This window comes from Papio anubis, chromosome 8, assembly GCF_008728515.1.
Source record: "Papio anubis isolate 15944 chromosome 8, Panubis1.0, whole genome shotgun sequence".
Taxonomy (NCBI): Eukaryota; Metazoa; Chordata; class Mammalia; order Primates; family Cercopithecidae; genus Papio; species Papio anubis.
Window position 1 is genome coordinate 56285140 of NC_044983.1, and position 26908 is coordinate 56312047.

The following is a 26908-nucleotide window of genomic DNA, read 5'->3' on the forward strand; positions in this document are numbered from 1 at the left end:
GGGACTACAGGTGCGTGCCACCACACCGAGCTAATTCTTGCATTTTTAGTAGAGATGGGGTTTCGCCATGTTGGCCAGGCTGGTCTCGAACTCCTGACTTCAGGTGATGCACCCATCTTGGCCTCCCAAAGCGCTGGGATTACAGGTGTGAGCCGCTGCGCCCAGCCTCCTGTGGTTTTTTGTTATTGCCAGTTGGGTGAGCTGGGGTAGAGGGAGAGATGTATTTCCTTCACAGCTACAGTTCTTATTAACAGGTTGAAGGTGGAGGACGACAAGGAGGAGAGGAAAGGAAGGGGGAAACAACCTCAATGTTTCAGAAGTGTCCTCTGTGTGCTTGACATAGTACTCGACATTTTATATATGTCATCTCAGAGGGGAAACTAAGGCTTAGAGCATTTAGTAATCTATCCAAGATCACTCAACTGATGTTGAGTGGTAAAGTCAGGATTTGAATCTAATTATTTCTTCTTCCAAAACTGGTACTGAGTTTGGGTGTGTTGGTTCACACCTGTAATCCCAGCACTTTGGGAGGCCAAGGCAGGTGGATCACTTGAGGCCAGGAGTTCAAGACCAGTCTGGTCAACATGGCAAAACCCTAACTCTACTAAAAATACAAAAATTAGTCGGGTATGGTGGTGTGTGCCTACAGTCCCAGCTACTTGGGAGGCTGAGGCATGAGAATTGCTTGAACTCGGGAGGTGGAGGTTGCAGTGAGCTGAAACTGCACCACCGGACTCTAGCCTGGGTGACAGAGTGAGACTTTTTTCTCAAAGAAACAAAACAACAACAACAAAAAACTGGTAACGAGTTTAAGTATTTGCTGGAAAATTAGTTCTGTTACGGTATTTGGAGAGGGCTGAAGGAAGGCATTTCACAATTGTTCTTATTTCCAGGTCATGGAAGAATCTCTCCCATAAAAGTGCACATGTGCAAATATATACATCACTATCAGTTTTGCATACCATTTCAGAAGGATTGGCTAAGGAACCATGGAAACGAAGGCAAAAACCTCAAGATTACAGTATTCCCAACCACCTTCTCCCATTCCACTCCACCCTATCCCTCTTCCCAAAGCCTGAGACTAATTAAAACCAGAGAAAATACAAACATGAAAGTTTGGTTGGGAGAAGCAAATGCAAACTTCTAACATAGCATTGTACTCAAAAGTACAATGTCATGGAGAATTTGATTAGGAGACACTGAAGAATGTAGTGTTACAATTTTGAAGTTCCACAGTTATGACATTCAGACCACATATGATGGAAGGCTGAGAGACAGAGTTATCACAATACATCCTAAGAGAGAGACTGAAAATAGCCGAAAATCAAACTGAATGAAAAATCCCAGGAAGTATACTATATTTAATGGAAGAGAGGTTTATTTCTCTTATTTTGTCTAGGGAACTTTTCTTGAAAAATGTTTGGATTTTATGGGCTAAAGAACATGTTTTAAATGAGGTTTATGTGATTTTTATTTATACCCTGTATTTTTTCCAAGAGGATTTAAAAGAGATTATAGGTTTATAGAAAATATAACAAAATATTATGAGTCATACATAGGAAAAAAAGGTAGAGACATAAAATAGAGCCAGGAACGAAGCTAATTTTAAACCATGAATTTATATAGTGATTAGGCCTTTACTTCCTCCGGGTAATTTCTTTTTTCCTTTTAAATTTTCTGTAGAGACAGGATCTCACCATGTAACCCATGCAGATCTTGAACTCCTGGGCTCAACGGATCCTCCAGCCTTTGCCTCCCGAAGTGTTGGAATTACCTGCATGAGCCACCGCACTCAGTCCCTCAAGGTAATTTCTAAAAATTATGCAGCACAAAGAGTTTTATGTATTAGGTATACATTTTCCATAATTTACGTGGTATTTTCACATACATTATCTTAGTTGATACTAAATGGACTTTGTGAAGCAGTTATCCACATTTTCCAAATAAGGAAACTGAAGCCCAGAAAAGAACTTGAAAATCCTGTCCTTCAGGTGGGAGACTTGCTTGAGGCCAGTAGTTCAAGACCAGCCTGGGTAACACAGGGAGTCTCCATCTCTCCAAAAAATAATAATTATAAATGATCGGGGCGTGGTGGCATGTGCCTGTGGTCCCACCTACTCAAGAGGCTGAGGCAGGACAATCACCTTGGCCCAGGAGGTCAAGACGGCAGTAAGCCATGATTGGGTCACTGTACTCCAGCCTAGATGACAGAGCGAGACCTCCTCTCAATCAATCAATCAGAACAATATGCATTTGACATCTATGGCCCTTGCATTTTCACAAGAGGATTACTACCTTTTTTACAGATGGCTTTAGATTTGGAGGCTGGTTAAGCAGAAAATTAAGACTTCATGCTTGGAATAGCCCTTTTAAGAAACACTTAACTCCTTTACTTTATAGACAAGTGCACTGAACCATTCATAAGTTTTTTAAAATTATTTTTTAAATAATTATTTTATTCATTAAGACACAGGGTCTCAACCTATAGCCCAAGCTGGAGTGCAGCGGCACCATCCTAGCTCACTGCAGCCTCGACTCCCAAGCTATCCTCCCTCTGCAGCCTCCCAAGTAGCTGGGACTGCAGGCACAAACTGTCGCAACCTGTGCTCTGAAGCTTTAAGAGGCTAAACGATTCCTCACATTAATCCAATCAGTTACAGGTACAGCCAAGACCAGAAGCCGGGTTTCCTAAGTTATTTTCCTTGTAACATATTACCTCTATAGCTTTATATCCATTTCTATGATTTCTGCTACATACCCAGTTCTGACCCTGTTTCCTGTCACAATTTCCCTTGTGTCTACTGGGTAAAGTTCTAAATGCATGGTGACATAACATACAAGGCCCTGCATAACCTGGCACAAGAGACCTCTCCAGGTACTCTCCTCCTCTAACAATGCAAGAATACTCCTGACTCCTAGGATGCCAGGCATTTGTGTGACATCCTGACAGCGTTGTCCAGTTGAGGCTGTTGGTGAAGGAAGGCCATGTCCCTCTATCTTGTGAGAGTGAAGACTTGAGTTTCTCCTCTATCACCCAGGAAGACGTGGGTGAAGGCACTCAAGTGGGAGGGACAAAATGACATCTGAAACCTGGAGGCCTTGGGCAGGGACCTCCCCTTCCTCAAACTAAAGGTGAATGAACCAAATTTTGCGATTCCAGGTAGCTTTTCATGTCAAATTCTTCCATGCCATTCCTCCTCACCCTTTAGTAAAATGCCTTCCAAATATTCCAGAAAAACCTTGTGAGTTCATATTTGGCAAGGCCAACCAAAGCACATAGCAACTCTCCACATCTAACCAGCATGATGGTGTCAGTACTAATTATATAATGAGAGGCCCCAAAGAGAAGAGTATTAGGCAAAAGGAACCAGGGCCACTAAATCCCAATCACTTTTCCCCAGCAATGATTCTCCTTCCATATGAGGTTATGGGTTATGAGGATATGAGTTAGTCAATTAGATTCCTTCCGCAACTTCAAATTCTCTCAACAGATCCGGGAATTTTGCACATTCTGTTCCTTGTCCATAAACTTTGGTTCCCTTCCCCAAACTGCTGTTCTTTTGAGAAACTCTATACATCATTCATATTCCTGGCTCAGAAATCATAATCTCTAAGTAATCTTTCCTGACACTCTATTCTCCACCTCCTCTTCCATAACCTGTGCTCTTTTTGAACAGAGTGGTGACATTTTGGGCTGGATGATTTAAAAAGGAAAGTAGAAAAACAGAACATAGAAATGCAGGGCCTCTAGTTGCTATGCCTGGCAGTACACGAAACATAGTATTCAATAACTATTACTCGAATGCATAGTCATTTTTTTTTCCTTTAACAGTATTTCTTAATAGGTAACTCATGAACACTGCAAAAAGCATCAAACTGCACAAAAAAATTCAGGGAAAAGTACATTTTTCCCCCCAATTCCATTCCCTCCTTTCTCTTAATACCAGTTACCTTTCCTTTCAGATTGATTATGCATATATAGGAATGTAAATGTTTTCCCACTATTTGTTACACATAAAAATTGTATACAATTCATATATTACATGTGGTGCATGTTATATATACACACATATACAGACTGTCTCGGTTTTGCTTAACCTAAATTAGGCTTTTTTTTTTTTTTGAGCAGCCCTCAAAACCAGGACAGATCCAGAGGCTTTATTCATTTTTATTTACTATTATTATTTTGAGACAGAGTCCCGCTCTGTCGCCCAGGCTGGAGTGCAGTGGTGCAATCTCGGCTCACTACAACCTCCACCTCCCGGGTTCAAGTGATTCTCCTGCCTCAGGCTCCCGAGTAGCTGGGATTACAGGCGAGCGCCACCACGCCCGGCTAATTTTTGTATTTTTAGAAGAGACGCGGTTTCGCCATGTTGGCCAAGTTGGTCTCGAACTCCTGACCTCAGGTGAGAGCAACGTAGTACTCCACTGTATGCGCATACCATGATTTACTTCGCAGTCCCAGATTTACGGTTTCCCATTTATAAATACTGCCATTTTTCACCTTCAAGCCCCGATGCCAAACACAGAAATAACACCCCACCCCCACCCCCTCGCCGTGTGCCTCCCACATTTTCACACACATTTTCAGCAGCCAAGGGCGGGGCCCTGCACCGAACACCGCCTCTGCCGTCCCCCCACGTGCCCCGCGCCCCCACCGCAGGGCGGAAGGCGACAGAACCTAGCCTCTGCATCCCCACCAGTCCCGTTCCCGGCGTCTCCTGGCCGCCGGGCTCGCCCGCTCAAACGTCGCGGAAAGACCAGAGCCCGGACTCGCCTTGCCTAGGGACAGAGCGGACCGGGGAACTCCTGCTCGGTGCGGGGCGGTGCTGCTGCGGCCGCCTGGGCGCGGCCAGCGTGCGGGGCTCCTCCCCCTTCCTCCGGCGGCGCCGGCGGCCGCAGCACTTCCGGGTCGACGCGGAGGCGGGGCGGAGGTGCCGCGGTGGCTGTTATTGTTCGGCTGGGCTCGGTCGGGCGCTGTCTCCTTCGGCTCTGCGGGTGTCAGTTCGTCCGGCTTCCTCACAGCCCCTCACTCCCGGCGGCTGACAGCAGCGGCGGCGGCGGCGGGCGGGGCCTGGCATTTCGAGGCTGAGCGGCGCCGGGGTTAGGGGCGCGGAGGAGGAGCAGTAGCGGGAGGAGGAGCCGTGTGCCCTGGCACTGAGCGGCCGCGGCCATGGCGTACGCCTATCTCTTCAAGTACATCATAATCGGCGACACAGGTGAGGGCCCCGGGCGCGGTCGGGCGAGTGTCGGCGGCCTCCGGACCCGGACTGAGAGGCAAACGGCGTCTGGCGGTGGCGGGGACGCGGACTCCACCCGGCGCCTCCCTCCCGGCCGCGCCGCTCCATTTCCGCAGTGCTGGAGCTGGTGACGTGGGCACTGCGAGCGGCCGCGGCCTGGCCAGGCCCGGTCTGCGGCCCCCGACCGGGCCAGTCTTGCAGCTGAGGGCCGCGGCAGCCGTTTGCGACACTCGATTCAGGAAGTGTGTGACAGGAGGGGAGGCCTAGCGCAGGGCCGCCGGGACCCGACTCACATGACTGCACCCCACCCCCAGGGCCCCTCGCGTTAGGTCTCTTCGCGGCCCCAGAAGAAAGAAAAAGGGAATCCTAGGCGAGCAGAAGGTGTTGGGACCCGGGTCTTAGTTCCTGACCAGTAACAACCTTCCTCCACCTGCACGCATCTGTCAAGGCCTGGGCAAGGCGCTTTTTGGTGTGGGACAGGCAACTGAGAAGGAGAAAAGGAAAGCTTTAAAATATATATAATATATACATATATGTGCTTTTTTAACACCTTTAACTCTCAAGGCGGAATAAGTCACGTCTCATTACTTGACGGCTGAAGAATCCCTTTCGGGGTTAGGAAAGCATGAACGAGTTCTGTGCACTTTTGCCACGTGTGAACTGGGGTTATTTAATAGTAATGTAAAGTCGTTCAGTGCTCTGGGTGTGTACTTACGTATGTCTGTTGGGGACGCTGATGTTTTAGATATGTCAAGTTCAGTGTCAACTGCTAATTTTCAGGTGAGCTCATGCCCATTTGAAGCAGAAAGAAATTCAGTTATTCTCACTTAAAATGACATCCTAGTGTATTCCACAGAAACGTAAACAAACTCTTCGTAGATATTTTTAATACCTGTGATTTGGCATTACTTTGAATCTAATAATAAACATAAAGATTGTTTAGATGTTGCAACTATTAATATACCAGAGTCTGATTTCAGTGGTTACTCTTGCACAACTTTGGAGCCTTTGCACAACTTTGGTAATGTAAGCAGCAGTTTGTAGTTGAACTAATGATGTGGCAGGCTCTATAAGTAACTAAATGAGCATGTTGGTCGGACGCGGTGGCTCACGCCTGTAATCCTAGCACTTTTGGAGGCCGAGGTGGGGGATCACCTGAGGTGAGGTCAGGAGTTCGAGACCTGCTTGGCCAACATGGTGAAACCTCGTCTCTACTAAAAGTACAAAAGTTAGCCGGGCGTGGTGGCGGGCCCCTGTAATACCAGCCACTTGGGAGGCTGAGGCAGGAGGATCACTTGAGCCCGGGAGGTGGAGGTTGCAGTGAGCCGAGATCGCGCCACTGCACTCCAGGCTGGGCGACACAGAGACTCCGTCTCAAAAAAAAAAAGGCATGTTGATTGCTGCCTGAAAGAAAAACTTTCTGCTAGATAAATGAGTTTTCAGCAAGGTTTTCTGGTGTGTGTGTGTGTGTGTGTTGAAATTGGATTTATAAACTTTAAAAGAAAAATGCTGTGGTGTATTTGGACGAAGGAAGGAGAATTCTAAAGCCTTCTGGCAAAATTTGATTTAGTCTGTAAAAACAAGATTGGAGAGGAATGCCACATTAACTGTAATATGACTGGGTTTGAGCAATAGAAGCTTGTGACTATGGCCTTTTGGCTATCTCATTAGTGGTGAAGATTCAAATCAGACTTTGCTGATTGCCATTTTTCAGTTTTTTATTTGAGGCTCTACTGTGGGTAAATAAAGTATTGTGCAGGGAGTAGTGGGGCTACAAATCCTAACAAGTTAATGCTCTGTTCTCTTGGAATTTGCTCTTATCCAAAAGCAGTCCCCACGCAGTTCGAAGGGAAGACACTTCTTTCTTGTCATTGCTGCTGATACGACCTAGTTCAGGAATGGAATTCTTGACACTGTGTTGTCTGCAGCAGTACTTCTCCCCACTCCAGTTCAGCCAGTGTAGTTTACTGTCAGTTTAGTCTTCCTGAAGCATGAATGTCAAAAGGCTACTCCTGTTTGCTCACAATTTTTTGTTTGACCTTCAGTGAACTCTGTATTTTAGCCCCTATCTACATTTCTAGCCTTCTTTCCCACTATTCCCCACCTTGCTTCTGCCATTTGAGACCCCGTGGCTGATTTCGGTGTTTTTTTTCCTGGGCCCTGCTACTCTCTATTCTTAGAGTGCTTTCTGGCACAATCTCTCCCTGTGGAAAATCCATCAGTCCTTCAAAGTCTTATCTGAGTTTTCCATAATGTCTTCACAGTCAACATATATTAAGCTCTTATTGTGTGAAGATTTTCACAGTATCCTGGCTGAAAGTGACTACTCCTTTTTTGAATTTATGTTTCTCACTCTGTGTCATTCTTCTGATATTGATCCCAGACTTTTTTGTTTTATAGATATTTGTATAGGCATCTCTATTATGTAGGCACCATTATATACTTCTTGAAGGCAGAAAAGATGTTATGTATGGCTCTGTGTTTCTTTCAGGAAGAGCCTAGTAAAAGGTAGGCCCTGTATATTTAATTAATAAGAGAGGAGCCAAACAGGCTGCTATATTCCTGTTTGTATATATTAATAGCTTAACAGAGATTTCTTGTTGTTGTTGTTGTTTTTACCCAGTTCTGCCACTTTCTTGCTTATTAATTTGGGCAAAATCCTTTACCATATTTTTTGAATTCAGAGGATACCCATAGTTGTAAGATACACTCAGTGTGGCCCTCCCCTAGAAAAGGTGGCTTTAAAATCAGTAATGTGGGATCCACCTTGATTTTTTAAAAAGTCAAGGTCAAAAACATGCATCTTAGAATGAAGGAAATCACTTAATTTTTCGTTTCCCTGTTTCCCTAACCTATAACCTTCTCTCAGTATGTGAGATAAAATGAGGATAAATGTGAAAGTACTTTGATTTCTCAAGGGAAAGGAACAATGCACATTTTTCCTTTACAGAGTTCCCTCCTTAGTAGAAGAGGTTTTAAAAACTTTTACATGATCATGATGATACTATTGAGTTGTTTTCTTACTGTAAGACTAAATGCAGTTAAAATGTAGCTTTAAATTGTTTCCTTGTTCCCGTCTTGTTTCTGAGTCATTTAGTAAAATGTGTCATTTAAATCTAGATGTAAAGTGGAAAGTGGTTTTTAATAAGCCGTTATTTATTTAATAAGCAGTTAATTTTCAAGCATAGAAGGAGAGAAAAAATACAAACCTATAGTAATTTTTGCTCCTGAAACTCTAGCATCTGCCTAGCATTTTAACCTTATCAATAACCCTCCCTGCCGCTCAATGCTCAGCAAGGTAAACAAAGGCACAAATTTGGTTGCGTTCTTATTTCTGTTAATATCTGAAGCACCCTTTCTTGTTTTTCCCTATCAAAAAAAGTTATGTCAAAGATTTTTGTCACCTGGCCAACTCCTTTTTATGCATTATTTTGAGATTTTAACAAATCCTACCACTCCCTGTTGCATTTTATGCTGGTCCCCTCCTCTGTTCCCTCATTCTGTTTCGCCTCTCTTCAGTCCCAGTCCCACTTACATTTTATTTTTTATTTATTTTTCTGTCTTATGTATATACCCACCGCTTACATTTTATTTTATTTTACTTTATATTATTTATTTATCTATTGAGACATGATCTCTGTCACCCAGACAGGAGTGCAGTGGCACTATTACGGCTCACTCACTACAGCTTCAGTCTCCTGGGCCCAAGCAATCCTCCCACCGTAAGTCTTCCAAGTAGCTGGGAACACAGGAACATGCCACCACGCCTGGCTAATTTTTAAATTCTTGTAGAGATGGGCTCTCACTGTGTTGCTCAGACTGGTCTCAAACTCCTGGGCTCAAGCCATCCTCCCACTTCAGCCTCCCAAAGTGGCAGATTACAAGCACGAGCCACTGTTGTCAGCCCCACTTGCATTTTAAATAATCTTTTTAGTTAGGAAGCTCTTTGGCTTTGTCTTAGATGCAAGGGTACACCACTGAGTGTCAGATTCATTTAATAGATAAGTGGATGGATCCTTGAGGGGAGGCGCTAGGTGATGTTTGAGCTGAAATTGGAATGATGAGTAGGCACTGCCAGAGTGGGCATGGGGGAATGTCTGGTATGTAGTTGAAAGTTTATTTCTGGCTCAGGAGAGAGTAATCTGGGATAGAGATTTGGGAGCTAATAACATAAAATGGAGTCCCTATTACCTGAGAGTTCATTTTCTGAGCTTTTGAAATTACAGGGTTATGTAGGGAAGAAAAATTATCATGACGTGAAAATAATTATTAATAAGTTATCACTTTAAAAAATTAATTTCTCAAGCTTACTTCTGATTCGCATCCTCCTGATTGGCTTAGGGGCTTGCTGATCATAATGTCGTTTGAATTAGTTGCAAAGTGAAATTATGTATCATGCCAAAATTGCAAGCATTTGTTTCTTTCTTTTATCTTTTTTTTTTTTTTTTTTTGAGACAGAGTTTTGCTCTTGTCACACAGGCTGGAGTGCAGTGGTGTGATCTTAGTTCACTGCAATGTCCACCTCCTAAGTTCAAGTGATTCTCCTACCCAGTAGCTGGGATTACAGGCATCCGCCCCCACTCTCAGCTAATTTTTGTATTTTTAGTAGAGATGGGATTTCGCCATGTTGGTCTGACTGGTCTCGAACTCCTTACCTCAAGTGATCCACTCACCTCAGCCTCCTTAAGTGCTGGGATTACAGGTGTGAGCCACCCTGGCAAGGCAGCGTTTGTTTCTTTGATGCAAGTGATTTGGAGCATTGGTTCACATGCAAAACCATTGACAAATGGGGATCTGACAAAGTTGTCTTCCTGGAATGAAGTAGGTGTGATTGTTCATTGAATGCATTGACAGATGAAAGCGTGGATGTAATGGTGGGAAATACTAGTGTTCATGGGGCACATGGGGAAAGTTATCAGCATAGTAGACTAACAAGGAATAATCAAAAAAGCAAGAGAGACCTGGGCAGTACAGTGTCATGGAATAGAGAGGGAGTGGTTACTAGTGTCATGTGCAGTAGAGGTTAGGGACTTTTGGTTGAAATGGTAGGAAGACATTAGTGCTTTGCCACAGTGTTTGATTCAGACATCAATGAGGGGGAGAACTAAGGTGTATTTTCATTTATATTGTTTAAAAAAACTGTGGATTTTTATATGTGTAAATAGAAAAAGTCCCAAGACTACACACTTAACTGTTACTTCTGGGGAGGAGAGTAGAATTATATGCTTATATTGATTACACTGGAAGAGTTGGTGTTGGTGAAATGGGGCTTTTTATATTGTAGGGTCCTCCTACTTTGTTTTTTTAAAAAAATTTAAACAATATCACACGTAGTATTGGTGCTTTTACCAGAAGAGTTATTGGAAAGTTACAAGTAGAACCATGCATGGGTTATTTTATTGAAGAGTAGATGTGAGTGCGTGTTTGTATTTTAAGATAGGAGAGACTTGAGGTTGAAAGGTTAAATACAAGAGAAGGGGAGGGAAGGAGCAAAGTTCTAGAGGATTTGGGGAAGGAATGGGATTAGATTCTCAGGAGCTCTAGAGAAAAACAGAAGGAAGACCTTTCTGCGGGAGACTCAAATTTGAGATTCTTTAGATTCTTGTGAATCACTGAGGTGTTTGTTTAAAAAAAAAAAAATTCAGCAACCCAACCCCTAGGGATTTTGATTGACTAAATTTGAGGTGGAGCTGAATGTTGCAAAACCTGTGGCCAGAAATACTAGTCATTTTATTTTATTATATAAGCAGATTTGTTAGAGTTATCTTCAAAAAACAAACTGGCAAGTTCAGAGGTAGAAAAATTCTATGAAAGCTTTTTTATTATGAGATATAGCATGCATATAAATGAATATATGTAATATATATGCAGTTTAATAGTTTTAAAGAATAATAATAAACACACATGCAAAAGGACTCCACATTCTTGCTTTTTTTTTCCCTTGAGATCGAGTCTCTCTCTGTCGCCCGGGCTGGAGTGCAGTGGCGCAGTCTCAGCTCCCTGCAACCTCCGCCTCCCGAGTTCACGCCATTCTCCTGCCTCAGCCTCCCAAGTAGCTGGGACTACAGGCGCATGCCGCCACACCCGGCTAATTTTTTGTATTTTTAGTAAAGACGAGCTTTCACCATTTTAGCCAGGATGGTCTTGATCTCCCGACCTTGTGATCTGCCCGCCTCTGCCTCCCAAAGTGCTGGGATTACAGGTGTGAGCCACCATGCCCAGCCAAGGACTCCACATTCTTACATACATCTCTTTCTCAACCAGTTTTCCACTAGCCTGAATTTTGTATTAATCCTCCCCTGCTTTTCTTCGTAGTTGTATCACTTACAGATTCCTAAACTATATTATTTAGTTTTGCCCGTTTTTAGATGTGCTTAGCTGTTTCATTTATCAAATGAGAGCTGAAACATCTTTTAACATCATTTGCAATTTAGATGATATACTTTTGTTATCCTTAAATTTTTGTATGTTATTGGTGGTCCTTCAGGATTTTTAACTAGCTCTTTGCTGTCTGTTTTCTAACCCAGTTTATTTACTACTTCCTCCACCTAATATTTATACTGTGCCTGAGACTTTATAGTGAATCATAGAGGCCATTGTCCCTGTTGTTCTCATTCCTATTTACCTTTCTTAAACTCCTCTGGTGACTCTCCCTCCTTATCTTCTCAATTGGTATTCTATCCTTTCTGTCCTATGCCATTCCTGTCCAGCATGAAATTTTGTCTTTTATCACCCCAACTGCTCCCCTCCTTCGTTTTAACTCTTCAGCTCTCCTCCTCTTGCAGTAGCCAGCCAGTTTGATGTTTTATTTGAGCAAGCCCTAATTTTGCCATCTCGGCTGTTTTTCCCTTTCCTTCTGGCCCAGCTGTGCTTACTTTATTTGTTATTCTCTGCTCGTCCTCAGTCTGTGAGACTGTGTCCTTTGGTACAAAAGATGCAGCTATATGCAGACCTCTCTTGTCTCCCTTCTAACTTTACATTTTCTCCAAGAAACTGTCCCATTTGATTTCGTTAGCCTTGATTATTTGCAAGTTTTAAAGTACTCTAGTTTTAGCTGTTACTTGTAAGTAAGAGATGCCTGGCAAAAAGGTTCTAGATTCTTTTCCTGTCATGCACAGATAGAAGCCCCCTTTTAATTTCTGCGGTGTTTCTCAACTCAGACTATTAATATTTGGTTCTCATCCATGGAAATGCTGTTTTAGTCACTCTCCGGGGAGTCCTAGTCATCAGTATTTTTAAAAAATATTGTTTGTAGTGATGGTAGTACTGTAAAATTCCACTGCTGGTTTAGCCATGGGCCTTTTTTGCTTATTTTTCTAAAATTGATTCATCTTTTTCTGCTGTCAAATTTTCTGCTTTGGGGGATTTTATTTAATCCCTAAGGTGTAGCCAGACTGAATTTGCATGGAATTCTCCATCACATTAGCTTTTGGCACTGTGGTCTGTATAGCAGATTCTCATGAGTAATCCTCCACACTTTTTATAGTTCCTACACCATATCAAAAACTTATTATCTGTTAATTATTCAACAGATATATGAGATTACTGTTTTACAGATGAAGAAACTGAGTTGTGCCATTTGGGGCAAGTTATCTTAGTAGATGGTTGATATGGTTTGGCTCTGTGTCCCACTCAAATCTCATCGCAAGTTTTAATTTCTGTAGTCCCCACGTGTCGAGGGAGGGATCCAGTGGGAGGACTGGATCATAGGGGCGATTCCCCCATGCTGATCTGGTGGTAGTGAGTGCTCTTGAGAGCTGGTTGTTTTATAAGGCAGTTCCTCATTCATACTCTGTTTTTCTCCTGCTACCATGTAGTATGTGCCTGCTTCCCCTTCTGCCATGATTATAAGGTTTCTGAGGCCTCCCCAGCCATGCAGAACTGTGAGTCAATTAAGCCTCTTTCCTTTATAAATTACCAGTCTCAGGTAGTGTCTTTATAGCAGTGTGAAAACGAACAAATACAGTGGTAGAACAAAGATCGAGGGGTGTCTGACTCCACGGGCCATTCTCTTGATTACAGGGTGGTCTGGCTCCATTCCCCTTTGTTTGCTCTTTCCTTCCCCATATCTTCTGAATTTTTACTTTTCATAGTCACAATGTAGCTTTAGGTTTCTCCCAGTTCTCACTTTAAAGTATTCTTATTTTCAGGTATAGCTGAGAGTCACTGTGTTTTTAGCCAAATCTAAGGGAGAAAATGAATATTGATAGCTGCATGCTGTAGCCAACTCCTTAAAGGAAGGATGGTGCCTGATACAGAGTTAGAGTTAGTGCTTCAGTAAATGATGAATGTGTGCCAGGTAGGTTCTGCTGGGTAGACTGCATGCATTGACCAATTTATTCCTCCTTGTTTCAAAACAGGATTTAAGGGCACTTATATAATTTTTTTAGTTTTTTAATGTAAATGAGAGAGTAAGGATATATACGTGTATATATATGTGTGTGTGTGTGTGTGTGTGTGTACATATATTAGTTTTCTATTGCTATCATAACAAGCTACCAGAAACTTAGCAACTGAAACAACATGAATTTATCTTACATAGTTCAGAAGTCTAAGATGTCTCACTGGGCTGAAATCCAGGTTTCAATAGGACTGGGTTCCCTTCTAGAGAGTCTTGGCTCATTCAGGTTGTTGGCAGAATACACTTCCATGAAACTGTAGGGCTGAGACCCCATTTCCTTCCTGGCTATCATCTGAGAGCTTTTCCTAGCTTCTAGAGTCCACCCACCTACCCACATTCCTTGGCCCATGGTCCCCTTCCTCCATCTTCACAACCAACAACAGTGGGTCACGTCCTTCTTGTGTCTCATCTTTCTTATTCTTGTTGGGCCATCCCATGTCTCTCTGTTGTAGGAAAGGTTCTTCACTTCTAAGGATGCGTGTGATTAGATTGGGCTTACCTGGATAATCCATGCTAATCTCCCCATCTCAAGGTCTAATCTTAATCAAATCTGCAAAGTTCCCTTGCCGTGTAGGGTAAAATATTCACAGGTTCTGGGGATTAGGATGTTAATATCTTTTGGAGGGCATTATTCTGCCTACCATAAAGGGCTGCATTAATCCATTCTCACACTGCTATAAAGAACTATCTGAGGCTGGGCATGATGGTTCATGCCTGTAATCCTAGCACTTTGGAGGCCAAGGCAGGTGGATTGCCTGTGCTCAGGAGTTCGAGACCAGCCTGGGCAACATGGTGAAACCCCGTCTCTACTAAGATACAAAAAATTAGCCGGGCGTGATGACATGCACCTGTAATCCCAGCTACTCAGGAGGCTGAGACAAGAGCATCGCTTGAACCCGGGTGGCAGAGGTTGCAATGAGCTGAGATGGCACCATTGCACTCCAGCCTGGGCAACAGTGCGAGACTCCGTCTAAAAAAAAAAAAAAACTACGTGAGACTGGGGAATTTATGAAGAAAAAGAGGTTTAATTAACACACAGTTCCATAGGTTGTACAGGAAGCGTGGCTGGGAGGCCTCAGGAAACTTACAATCATGAGAGAAGGTGAAGGGCAAGCAAGCACATCTTGCCATGTCAGACCAGGAAAGAGAGAGTGAAGGGGGAAGTGCTACCCACTTTTAAGCAACCAGCTCTCGTGAGAACTCACTGTCACTGAGAACAGCAAGGGGGGGAAATCCACCTCTGTGACCCAATCAGCTCCCACCAGGCCCCTCCACCAACATTGGAAATTACAATTTGATGTGAGATTTGGGTAGGGACACAGAGCCAGACAATTTCAAGGGCTAAGGAACAAATGGTAGAAACAGTAAAGTAATATCAGAAAGGACGTGTATTAGTCCATTTTCATGCTGCTATAAAGATATGGCACGAGACTAGATAATTTATAAACAAAAGAGGTTTAATTGGCTCACAGTTTGGATAGCTGGAAAGGCCTCAGAAAAATTGCAATCATGGCAGAAGGCAAAGGGGAAGCAGGTACCTTCTTCACAAGACTGCAGGAGAGAGAACAATGGAGGAAGGGCCATGCCTTATCAAACAACCAGATTGGCCACTCCCCCAGCACGTGGAGATAATAATTCCAGATGAAATTTTCATGGGGACACGAAGCCAAACCATATCAGGACATTTATACTAAAAATCTATGATACGAGGTTGTGTAGACTTCTTTGAAGTGGACACTGAATTTAGCACTAACCAGTGCAAAGAGACAATCCTGCTAATTTATCCTAATATTAGTATTCATTGTTTTTTTTGAAGTACGTTCATGTATATACTTAGTAACTACTGACATTGTGGGTCTTGAAAGAAGCTTTGCTTCTGATTCCTTTTAAAAATAATACAGTATCGCGAGTATAAATATACAACTGGTTTTATAGGGCATTTTCTCTAGAGGCATAACTCATTGAATCTCTGAGGAAGACACCATTTTATAGGTGAGGAAAGGGACACTTGTTACCACATACAGTCTTCTTGTATACAGCTAGTAACTGACCAATCTGGAACTTGAACCCAGGTTTTTCTGACTCCAAAGTTCATGCTCTCTTCCCCATATTACAGTTCCTGATTCCCATAAATTTCACATCATACCTCTTCTGTTGGCTTACTGTTTGATCGGTTGAGTTGCTGTGAGAGTACATAGCCTTCAATTCCCTTAAATAGGTAGGACCTCCGTTCATGCATAATAATGCAGAACTATCCTATATAAAAGTAGGATAAAGTACTTTCTCTGCTATTTACCAGCCATGTGACTGTGGGCAACCCATTTGATCTTTCTGAGTCTTGGTGTCCTTATCTATAAAATGGGAATGAATAAATGATATCATACATGTAACAACAACTAGAATAAAAAATGGTTATATCTTTATTTTTTATCCTGCTGCTTTGAATGTTTCTATAATTTCCCCATATGTATTTGAAAAATTCATCCAAATCTCACCAGTGCTGTATAGTGTGTAAGTAATGCTAATAATAGGAAAAACAATTTTTTTTGACCTCTGTGTTCTAATATGTTGATCCTCCCACTGCCCCCCATTTAGCTTGCTTGTTTTTGGCCAGCTGATACTTGAAGGAGCATGTTATCCTTGTCTCTAATTGTTTTTTTTCCTAGCCTGTGTTGGTGTTTTTATTTGTTTGCATCAAGTTGTTTTATGGCAAGTTTTTTACGTTATCAAGACTGTTTATGAAGATTCCTTTTATTTCGGATGTCTATATTTTTGGCAGTTTTGCTTAATTTAGAGTGAATGGCCATCCAAGTCCACTTTATGATTTATCTTGTTTAAGAGATGAGGTTTCACTATGTTGCCTAGGCTGGTCTGTCAAACTCCTGGCCTCAAGTGATCCTCCTGCCTCAGCCCTGCAAAGTGCTGGAATTACAGGTGTGAGTTACTGTGCCTGGCTCCTGGTAATGATTTAAAAGACTGGGTAGGATTTTGTTCTGTGAAGGAACAGAAACACACTCCAAATAGCTCAAGAAAAGAGGTTTATGATAAGAATTTAAAGAGGACTTACAGGAATCCAAGTAAAACTGTATAACAGATCTTGAGCAGTTGGCTACTCCGAAGTTTTTGTTTTCTTCTCATGGCTTCTCTCTTGACCCAGTAAGCATGTTTCTTTTTTTTTTTTCTTTTGTCTTTTTCTTCTTTTCTTTAAAGAATCTTTTCATTATTGATTTCTAACTTTATTAAACTGAGAGACTGTAGACTATATGTGCTGATTCTTCAGTGTGTGAGACTAATTTTGTAGCCGAGTACTTGATTGGTTTTTGTACATGTTTCATATGTGCTTGAAAAGTATATTCTTGTGTATGTAGTGAGTTCAGGTTTTCATGTCTGTTAGATCAGACTTGATATTAGCGTGGATCGTATCTTCTATATAGTTTTTTGTCTACTTCTTTTTGACCTTTGGAGAGAGATGTTAAAATCTCATGTTATGACAATGGATTTTACTTGTTCTTCTGTCAGATTATTTCTCCCCTCCCCACATGAATTTGGGGGCTAATTTGTAAGGTATTTATGACCCATACATCTTACTGAGAAGTTATTCCTTTGTCATTAGGTTTCCCTTCACTTATTTCTTAGTATGATTTTTTTGAATTCAGGTATTTGATATTAATTTTGCATATTTAGTTCATATGTGCTTTGTTTAGGAAGTAAACATTACACTTGACTCTGAAACCTTTTTGCTCATTACTTTGGGGGTTTGTCTATATTAATACATTTCATTGTATTTTATTGATATTAATTGCTTGATTATGTTCTGTTGTTTGTACTGCAGTTTTCTCCATTCTTACGGACATTTTAAAGTTGTTTATTTTGTTGTAAAAACGATACTGCATACATTATTCTTGTGCCTGCCTCCTTGAGCTGGATGCTAAGAGTTTTAGAAATATATCTTGCAGCGGATTTGTGGGTGGAAGGTATATACATCTTTGGCTTTACCAGCATATGTAAATCTCTCTCCAAAGTAATCAGTTGACTCATTCTGGTTCTGTGTCACCTTTTTTTTGAGATAGGGTCTTGCTCTGTCACCCAGGCTGGAGTGCAATAGCACTATCATGACTCACTGCAGCTTCTGCCTCCTGGGCTCAAGGGATCCTCCCATCTTAGCCTCCCAAGTAGCTGAGATCACAGGCACATGCCACCATACCTGGTTAATTTTTTTTTTTTTTTTTTTTTTGAGAGAGTCTCGCTCTGTCACCCAGGCTGGAATGCAGTAGCACAGTCTTGGCTCACTGCAACCTCTGCCTCCTGGGTTCAAGCCATTCTGCCTCAGCCTCTTGAGTAGCTGAGATTACAGGCACACACCAACACACCTGGCTACTTTTTGTATTTTTAGTAGAGACAGGGTTTCACCATGTTGGCCAGGCTGGTCTCAAACTCCTGACCTCACGTGATCTGCCTGCCTCAACCTCCCAAAGTGCTGGGATTACTAATGTGAGCCACTGTGCCTGGCTGCACCTGGCTGATTTTTAAATTTTCTGCAGAAATGGGTCTTGCCATGTTTCCCAGGCTGGTCTCCAACTCCTGGGCTCAAGTGATCCTCCTACCTCAGCCTTCCAAAGTGTTGGAATTACAGTATGAACCACCATGCCTAGTCCTTTATCACCTTTTTTTTTTTTAAAAAAAGCCTGTTTATTGTAGCCCATTTCTATATTTTAAAAATGTCAATCTGAGAGGCTGTATTTTAACAGGATAATTTAATGTTTTCATATGTATTGAAATCACTGATGGATTTGGGTTTATTTCTACTATCAAGTACCACCCTGGTTCAGTCATGTAGACAAAGATCAAGGTGTAGATCACAGGCATGCCCACTTGCGATGGGCTTTTGAGTTTAGACGGGCACATGTCCTGCACAGGAAATAATATAGTAGATTTTTCCAAGCATGGATAGGTCACCTATTCCTTGTAGGCCAGTAGAGAGGTTACTGAAGAGAAGATACCTGCCACTAACTTACTAGTGCGCATGAACAATTAATTTAAATTCTGAAATTTTCTGTTTCTAAAACAGGTATAGTATCTGCCTAGTGCACCCTGTAGAGTTATTCACCAAGGCTCAGGGTTTGGTTTTGTTTTTTACCCCTAGCTTTACAGCTGTTTTTAAAATTTAAGTGTTAGTCATTTGTTTCCTTAATTTATTTACAGTTGATATATCAGTGTCAGTAGTGTATTCATGCTTGCTCTGCTGCCCCTGCATTATTAAAATTGATGGATGACCCGTTTGCGTTTGTCTTTCTTTAGAAATAACTACTATGCCGTCCTTTCCAGTTATTTTAGCTTAGACACCACTCTTGAAAGTTTTCCAAGAGCCTGGTATTTGTAATTAGCATATCTCGATCAATGTGGTGTCTGTACTGTTTACTTGTGACCTCAGTAAAGTTCATACCCCTTCAGTTTTAGTTTTCTCATCTGGAAAAACCAATAGCAATGCCTGGATTAGCTACCTCACAGGATTTTTGTGAGCTTATAGTAAATAATATGTGAAGGTGCCTTGTAAGCTACAAAGTGCTTTGTTAATAGTAATACCTTAGAGATAATGTTTCCTACCTGTTGAGCATTCTAAAATTTAGTGGAGTTGGTCTTGCCTATAGAAAAAAAGCTGTTCACTCTGCTGATCATGTGTTAACCACAGAATGGCTCTCCTTGATTCTGTTGTCCTCCTTGACTCAATAAAAGAAAAAGTTCTTTTCTATCTCAGGTGTCCTCACGATCCACTTGAGATTGAGAAGAATATCAAGGAGGTACTACTTTTCACTAGTCTTCAAGGAAGAGATGGGAAAGCCAGTAGTTGTTTTCTACCTTGATTTTTTTTTTTATTTTTTAGACAGATTTTTGCTCTCGTTGCCCAGGCTGTAGTACAATGGTGCGATCTTGGTTCACTGCAACCTCCGCCTCCTGGATTCAAGCGATTCTCCTGCCACACCCTCCCGAGTAGCTGGGGTTACAGGTGCTGGCTGCCATGCCCAACTAATTTTTTTGTATTTTTAGTCGAGACAGGGTTTCACCATGTTGGTCAAGCTGGCCTTGAACTCCTGACCTGAGGTGATCCACCCGCCTTGGCCTCCTAAAGTACTGTAATTACAGGCATGAGCCACCGTGCCCGGCCTACGTTGATTTCTTCTACACTCACTCTTGGTAGTTGTGGTACCACTTGAATGATTTCAGTCAGTTTTGAACCCCTTTGGAAAGAAGTAGTTTTGTAGCTCTATAGAAGTCTTTGATATAAATAAATCTGTTTGTCAGTGGTTATCTTCTTTCTTTGGATAAAGTATTATTAGTTCAGTTTTAACTATGTCAGAGGGCAAAGTAAAAGTATATGTGTCCCAGATTACTTATGCTCAAGGCCTTACTTGACACAAAAACTAATAAATAGCTAAAAAGTTATAAATTAAAGCAATAATAATGTATGCCTGATGAATTGAGTCACCAGTCCTCTATGTAAAGGTATTTGTTATACTTGCTCAGGATAAACTTGGGTGTGAGATGAAGAAATTCTACTGGTTTCATAGCTATGTGGATTTTTTTTTTTTTCCGAGACAGAGTCTTGCTCTGTTGCCCAGGCTGGAGTGCAGTGACACAATCTCAGCTCACTGCAACCTCCAACTCCTGGGCTCAAGCGATCCTCCCACCTCGGCCTCCTGAGTAGCTGGGACTACAAGTGCATGCCAGCACAGCCGGCTATTTTTGTATTTTTTGTAGAGACAAGGTCTCACTATGTTGCCTAGGCTGGTCTCAAATTCCCGAGCTCAAGCAGTCTGTCCGCCTTGGCCTCTGCAAGTGCTGGGATTGCATACATGAGCCACCACACCCAGCCTGCTACATGGATTTTCATCTGGTTTAAGAACTGTATCCATAAAAGACTGCCATGTAGGCAAGCTGGAAGGAGCATGCTGCTACATGCAGTCCTGAATTTTTTACTTCTGATATTAGCAACAGCTTGGACGCAGTTCAGTTTGGTTGAAAGAGCTAATATATAATTTGGATTTTAACTGACAGAATCCAAAGTGACCTTGGTAGGCAGAATGATTGTCCAAATTGTAGCAAAATTGAATTAAATAAAAAATGAAGTTAAAACCCAGTATTTGCTTGTGAAATAATCATACAAATACAAAATGGAGGTCAGCTGGTTCGATATCCACACATGTCTAAAAACTTAGTTTTACATTACTTGATTCATATGAGTCAGATAAGTAATAAAGTGAACCAAAGAATAAATGTGATGCTAGATTAGTAAAAGTATAGTGTACGGATAAGGCAGGTTCTACCCTGTCAGGCCTCAACTGCAATTCAGTTCTGAAAATCTTGTTTTAAAGGAATATCTGCAAACAGGAGTCCGTGCTCAGGAGACCAGTAACACTGGTATGAAGGCTATAACATTCATGACATTTTAGGAATTGTTGAGTATCTGAATCATTTTAACCTGAAAAAGAAGACTTAAAGGAGAATATAATAATGACTTTCAGATATTTAGGTGACTGACATATAAAAGAGGGACTCATATCAGGACCATGAGTAGAAGACTTACAGTTGGACTCTTCATAAAATGGAAAGCGGTTGTTCACTGGTAAGTTAATTTGTGCTGGCGTAGGAGTTTGATTGACACATATGAAGGCTTGGAAGATGGAGTTTATGCAAAGAATAGAGATTCACAGTTGATTATTTTTCTTCTTCTTCTTAAAGAAATTTAACATACTATTGTGGGCAAGGCGTGGTGGCTCTCATCTGTAATCCTAGCATTTTGGGTGGCCAAGGCGGGTGGATTGCTTGAGATCAGGAGTTCAAGACCAGCCTGACCAACATGGCAAAACCCCATCTCTACTAAAATATAAAAATTAGCTGGGCGTGGTGATGGGTGCCTAATCCCAGCTACTCGGGAGACTGAGGCAGGAGAATCACTTGAAGGCGGAGGTTGCAGTGAACTGGGATCGCACCACTACACTCCAGCCTGGGCGACAGAGCAAGACTTCTGTCTCAAAAACAAAACAAAACAACAACAACAACAACAACAAAAATATACTACTGGGGGCCCAAAATGGTGGCTAGCTGGTACCGGCCTTTTCTTAAGCTCTGTGAGGAATGGCCAGTGGACGAGACCAAACGGGGCCGGGACTTGGGCACTTACCTGTGACAGCGGGTAGCACAGGCCTTTCGGGAGGGAGAGAATACCCAGGTTGCAGAGCCTGAGGCCTGTGATCAGATGTACCAGAGCTTAGCGCGACTCCATACAAACTACTACAAACACAAGTACCCTCGCCCCAGAGACACCAGCTTCAGTGGCCTGTCGTTGGAAGAGTACAAGGTGATCCTGTCCACAGACACCTTGGAAGAGCTTAAGGAAATGGATAAAAGCATGTGGAAGAAACTGCAGGAGAAGTTTTCCTCCAAGGGTCCGGAGGAGGATCAGGCCTTACCTCGCCCACATACCTAGGTGTGGAGTCTTGTACCTTGCCATTGTCAATAAAACTGCCCCAGTTTCCCACAGGAAAAAAAAAAAAAAAAAGATACTATTGTGGGCAGTCCCTGTGCTGGAGTTCAAAAAATGAAGACTGTCCTACCCTACAGGGAAGACCAATTTGCCACAATAACTACAAGAAAATGTAATAAAAATATGTACAAAGTACTAAAGGTATGTGGACAGGGTACTTTCTAACTGTGGAGTGAATGGCTTATAACAGATTTCAGATTGTCAGTAAACCTTTATTGAGCACCCGCTTACTGTATGCTGGTACTATGTTGTGACATTCATATGTGTTCTCACAGTAATCTTAGTAGGTAACTATTAATCCCATTTTCCAAATGAAAAATCAATAACCAGACGTGGTGGAATGTGCCTGTAGTCCTAGCTACTTGGAAGACTGAGATAGGAGGATTGCTTGAGGCTAGGAGTTCAGGGCTGCAGTGTACCATGATCATGCCTATGAGTAGCCACTGCCCTCCAGCCTGGGCAGTGTAGTAAAATTCTGTCTCTTTAAAATAAAACATAAATAACAAATGAAAAATCAAGTGATAGGTACAGACTTGGTATAACTTGTTTGAATAATTGTCCACCTAATCAGTAGAATCAGTTTGTGCTTTTGCCCCATCTTTATATAATGTGAGAAATACTGGGCTGGGCTCCTCATACTTATTTTGCCAAGAAGGTTTAATGACTTTATACCAGGAGTGATGTACAAAATGTGGCAGTAAAGGATTTTCATCAGGACTGGAGGAAAGGGATATGATGAGTAACACTAAGGAATCTTGGGACTATACTGTGAAGACCATTGTGTGTCATAGTTTAAGGGATTGCTTAACCCTCTGGATATCTGCATTAAGGAGCGTTATTCCCTTCCCCATTCTCTAAGTGGAGCAAATTTCTACCCTCAACTCAGATATTTGTACAGTAATGAGCCTCATTCACCATTTAATTTTTTTTTTCTTGCTTGGCCTTTCCCCCCATTCTTTCTGGCTTAAAGTTTCTTTTCTTGGAGAATTTGTAGGAGAAATAGAAAAATCATGTTGGACTTAAGTGTGGCTATGTGAATTTTCAGCCTTAGCCATGAATAAGTCTTACTAAAAAGTACTACTTAGTAGTATTCTTCAGAGATTTTTAGACACAGGGAGGAGAAAGAAATCAAAATTTTCTGTTTCACAGTGCATTATTTTACTTGCAGGCTTTCTTGTAATTTTCTTACCAGATCAACATTTATAGTAGCTATATGTGGTCACACTAGAAGTTTTGCTGGTTATTTAAATGCAGTGACACTATGGAGGTAGTTAGATGAAGTCAGTAAAAGTACTGCTTATATAGTGTTGATGAAAGTTCCTCTTCACACTTTACATATGTAAGCAAGCATGGTAAACATCCTTCCAGAAATTTTCTGTACCTCTCTAAGCCTGTGTATGTGTACATGTGTCCCAATTCTACCAGTGAGATTATACAATCACTGCTGTTCTACAGTTTTATTTTTTTCATTTGAGGGTAAATCTTGAGTGTCTTTCTGTATCACCACATGTAAATCTCTCTCATTTTTTAAAAACTCTAGATAGATGAACCACAATTTATCAGCTTCTGATTTCTGTTAGTCGAGGTCTGTGGTAGCAAATAACAGAAACCAATTCTGGTTAATGTAAACAGAAGATTTTATTGGAAAGATTGGATGGTTCACAGACAGGAAAGCAATAAAATCAAGTTTGAAGATGGGCAAAATGAAGAAAGGCAAGGCACAGCCAAATTGCTGTTGTCAGTACGGCCTGCTTGAGAGGATGCTGGATGCATACCACTGGCCTCCACTGCTCTCATCTCCACTGTAGCCACTATGTATTGTCTGTTGATGGTCCTTGATATTGCAGCACTTTTTCAAGATTCTAAGTTCTAGATAGGAGTATCTGATTGGCTCAGTCTAGGACACATGTCTCCCTGCCCTAGCTGCTAAGGATCTCAAAGAAGAGTGCTCTGATGTTAGGTAGCGAGAAACAGCAAATGTCCACCTACACCTGCGTTGATGAATATCGTTATAGACAATGTTGCCGTTAGCCTTCTTGTGCATTTGTGCAAGAAGTAAAATTTCTGGGTCACTGGTAATTACATTTTGCATTTTGATAGGTACTGCCAAATTACCTTCCATTAAAAGTATGAATTTAGAAAGAATATTTAATTTTGACTTTGGTATATATTTCAGGTACTTACAATTCAACAGCCTAACCAACATTAATTGTGTATATTAAGTCACATAGGTAACCTAATTGGAACACTATTATTTGGGATAAAGTCAGCATAGTGGAAATAGTGTTCTTTTAAAAACATTTCTCTTTATTAAATTTCTGCAGTGTCAGAATCATTTTACTTATAGAATGTTCCTTTCATCCCTAGTATTGCTAGCTGGAAAGTGAGATAACTTTCTTTTTAGTTAGCAAATTTATTGATTGCAAATAGCAGCATGTATCTGGGAAAGAACAAATTCAGGAGGTTGAGTGGACCAGTGGGAAAAGAAACTATGACTTAGAATAAAAAAAACTTGATTTTGAGTTTCTGCCTCTTATTATTTATGTTAAATTGACAACAAATGATTCAATCAGATTTTTCCTTTGATCTCTGTCCTTGTAAATATCTCTGTCCTCTTAAATATCAATTAAAAGAGAACAGAAGTATTCCAGATTCTTCCCAGTTTATTTATTTTACCGTCAGTACTAGCAAAAATGTGGATGAGATCTTTTGTTGTATATGAGTTGGGTTAGACACTGCACAGTAATTTCTAGGTTTGTTTTTTATAAGCCACAGAATAAAGTATATTTTACATTGCAATCTAGGGTTCATGTGTGTAAATGCATATATATCTCCAAAACAAAAATTTCTAAGTGTGCTTATTCTAATCGTATATGTATTTGTTATTTTGTTATAATTTTTTTTTTTTTTTTTTTTTGGAAACAGAGTTTTGCTCTTGTTGGCTGGGCTGGAGTGCAGTGGCATGATCTCAGCTCACTGCAACCTCTGCCTCCCAGGTTCAAGCAATTCTCGTGCCCCAGCCTCCTAAGTAGCTGGGATTGCAGGCATGTGCTGCCACACCCAGCTAATTTTGTATTTTTAGTAGAGACAGGGTTTTTCACCATGTTGGTCAGGCTGGTCTCGAACTCCTAACCTCAGGTAATCCACCCACCTCGGCCTCCCTAAGTGCTGGGATTACAGGTGTGAGTCACCGCACTTGGCCCATCTAATTCTTTTTTAATGCTAGTTCCAATCCACTAAATTGGTTTCATGACCTGACCAGTATGGCTGTCTAAAAAACATCACACCAGAGGACCTCTCTAGTTCCAACAAAACTGACATCCTACAATTCTAAAAGGTATTTATAACTGTTTTCTTTTTTATTTTATTTGTTTATTTTCAGGCAGAGTCTCACTCTGTTGCCCAGTGGGAGTGCAGTGGCATGATCATGGCTCACTGCAGCCTTGACCTCCCTGGTTCAAGCAAATCCTCCCACCTCAGCCTCCTGAGTAGTTGGGACTGCAGGTGCACACCACCGCGGCTGGCTAATTTTTGATTTTTTATAGAGACAGGATCTCACTATGTTGCCCAGACTGGTCTCAAACTCCTGGCCTCAAGCATTCCTCCCACCTCAGCCTCCCAGTACTGGGATTACAAGCGTGAGCCACCATGCTTGGCCATATAGCCCAGTTTTATTCTTCCTGATTTTTCTTAAACATTCTAGCCATTTTCCACTATTAAGATAAACTAGTGAGGAAAGTTCCACGAGTTGGGAGGAAGAAAGGAATAGGGATGCCATTTTCGCCACATTCTTACTTGCTATCAGGTTTAATACCTCTGTAACGTATTCCCTAATAAAATTATTGAATGCTCTGTTTTCCAGTTTTTTAAGATTTAAATCATATCTAGCTTTGTATTTGCAAAAATACTGCACTTAAAGACAAACTATGTCTTTCCTAAGAAAATTTAAATTCTACCGATATTCAAATACCCTCAACTTTACCAAATTAAATTTGGCTTATCTAATGCAGGATATTATTATTCATGCTAGTTGTATCATTTAGAGTTCAATTAGGAAACCGAAACTACACAGGAATTTGAACAGAGAAAGTCTAATGTAAACAATCCTTAACTGTAACGTAGGATTAGAGTAATGGGGGAATTGGCTGAGAGGTAGAGAGAACTCTGAAGACTATAGTAACAGCAGTTAGGGTAGTAGTCACTACCACTAAGGCTATGCAGAGCACGGAAGGAATGAACAGATCTGACATTCAGACTTCATTGGAGGGGCACAGCTGAGGCCTACTGGATGTCAGAGACATTAAGGGACTGAAATGAGCTGGACAGCTGCCCTCTTCATGCTTGGGGAACCCTTCCATGGTGTGTGTGTAGCCTGAGAACTCCATGGAAAGCAACCTGAAGGAGTGCTGGGAGCAGATGGCCATAGAGGGGTGCTGAGTGCTGATGAAGCTGTTATGCCCTGTGCCCTACCAAGGTAGGAAGGTTTCAGTCTCACTTGAAGGACAGTGAAGGGTGGATTTGGAGCAAGGAGGCAGTCAATTGATAACTGGCACATGGCTGTACTCACTACCTTTTCAAAGGAAAATAACACTTAAGTTAGGGGCAGATAATAATACAGATACAACTCTAATTTAATGCAGTCGTGTTTTCATTCTCTAGCATCATTTTCCCATCTGAAAAATCCACTATTGAATTTTTTTTTTTTTTTTTTTAGAAATTGGTAGT

At 41.5% G+C, this 26908-nt stretch overlaps 1 protein-coding gene, 1 long non-coding RNA gene and 1 pseudogene across 4 annotated transcripts in view; 2 read left to right on the forward strand and 1 right to left on the reverse strand.

Annotated features, from left to right (window-relative positions):
- The window catches only part of LOC110743951, a 64233-nt gene extending 59983 nt beyond the window's left edge, over positions 1–4250 (reverse strand). The window contains exon 1 of one of the 2 annotated variants that reach the window (XR_002523820.2): positions 1698–4250. This is a non-coding gene — a long non-coding RNA (uncharacterized LOC110743951). The remainder of the gene's footprint in view (positions 1–1697) is intronic. The other variant, XR_002523821.2, reaches the window with a different exon arrangement.
- A 589-nt stretch (positions 4251–4839) lies between these two features.
- Positions 4840–26908, forward strand: part of RAB2A (RAB2A, member RAS oncogene family) — a 102354-nt gene continuing 80285 nt past the window's right edge. For both annotated transcript variants that reach the window (XM_003902796.4, XM_021942358.2), the window contains exon 1: positions 4840–5219. In XM_003902796.4, coding sequence (XP_003902845.1) covers positions 5174–5219 — 46 coding nt within the window. In that variant the 5' untranslated portion in view covers positions 4840–5173. The remainder of the gene's footprint in view (positions 5220–26908) is intronic.
- LOC103886832 lies at positions 18125–22229 on the forward strand (annotated as a pseudogene).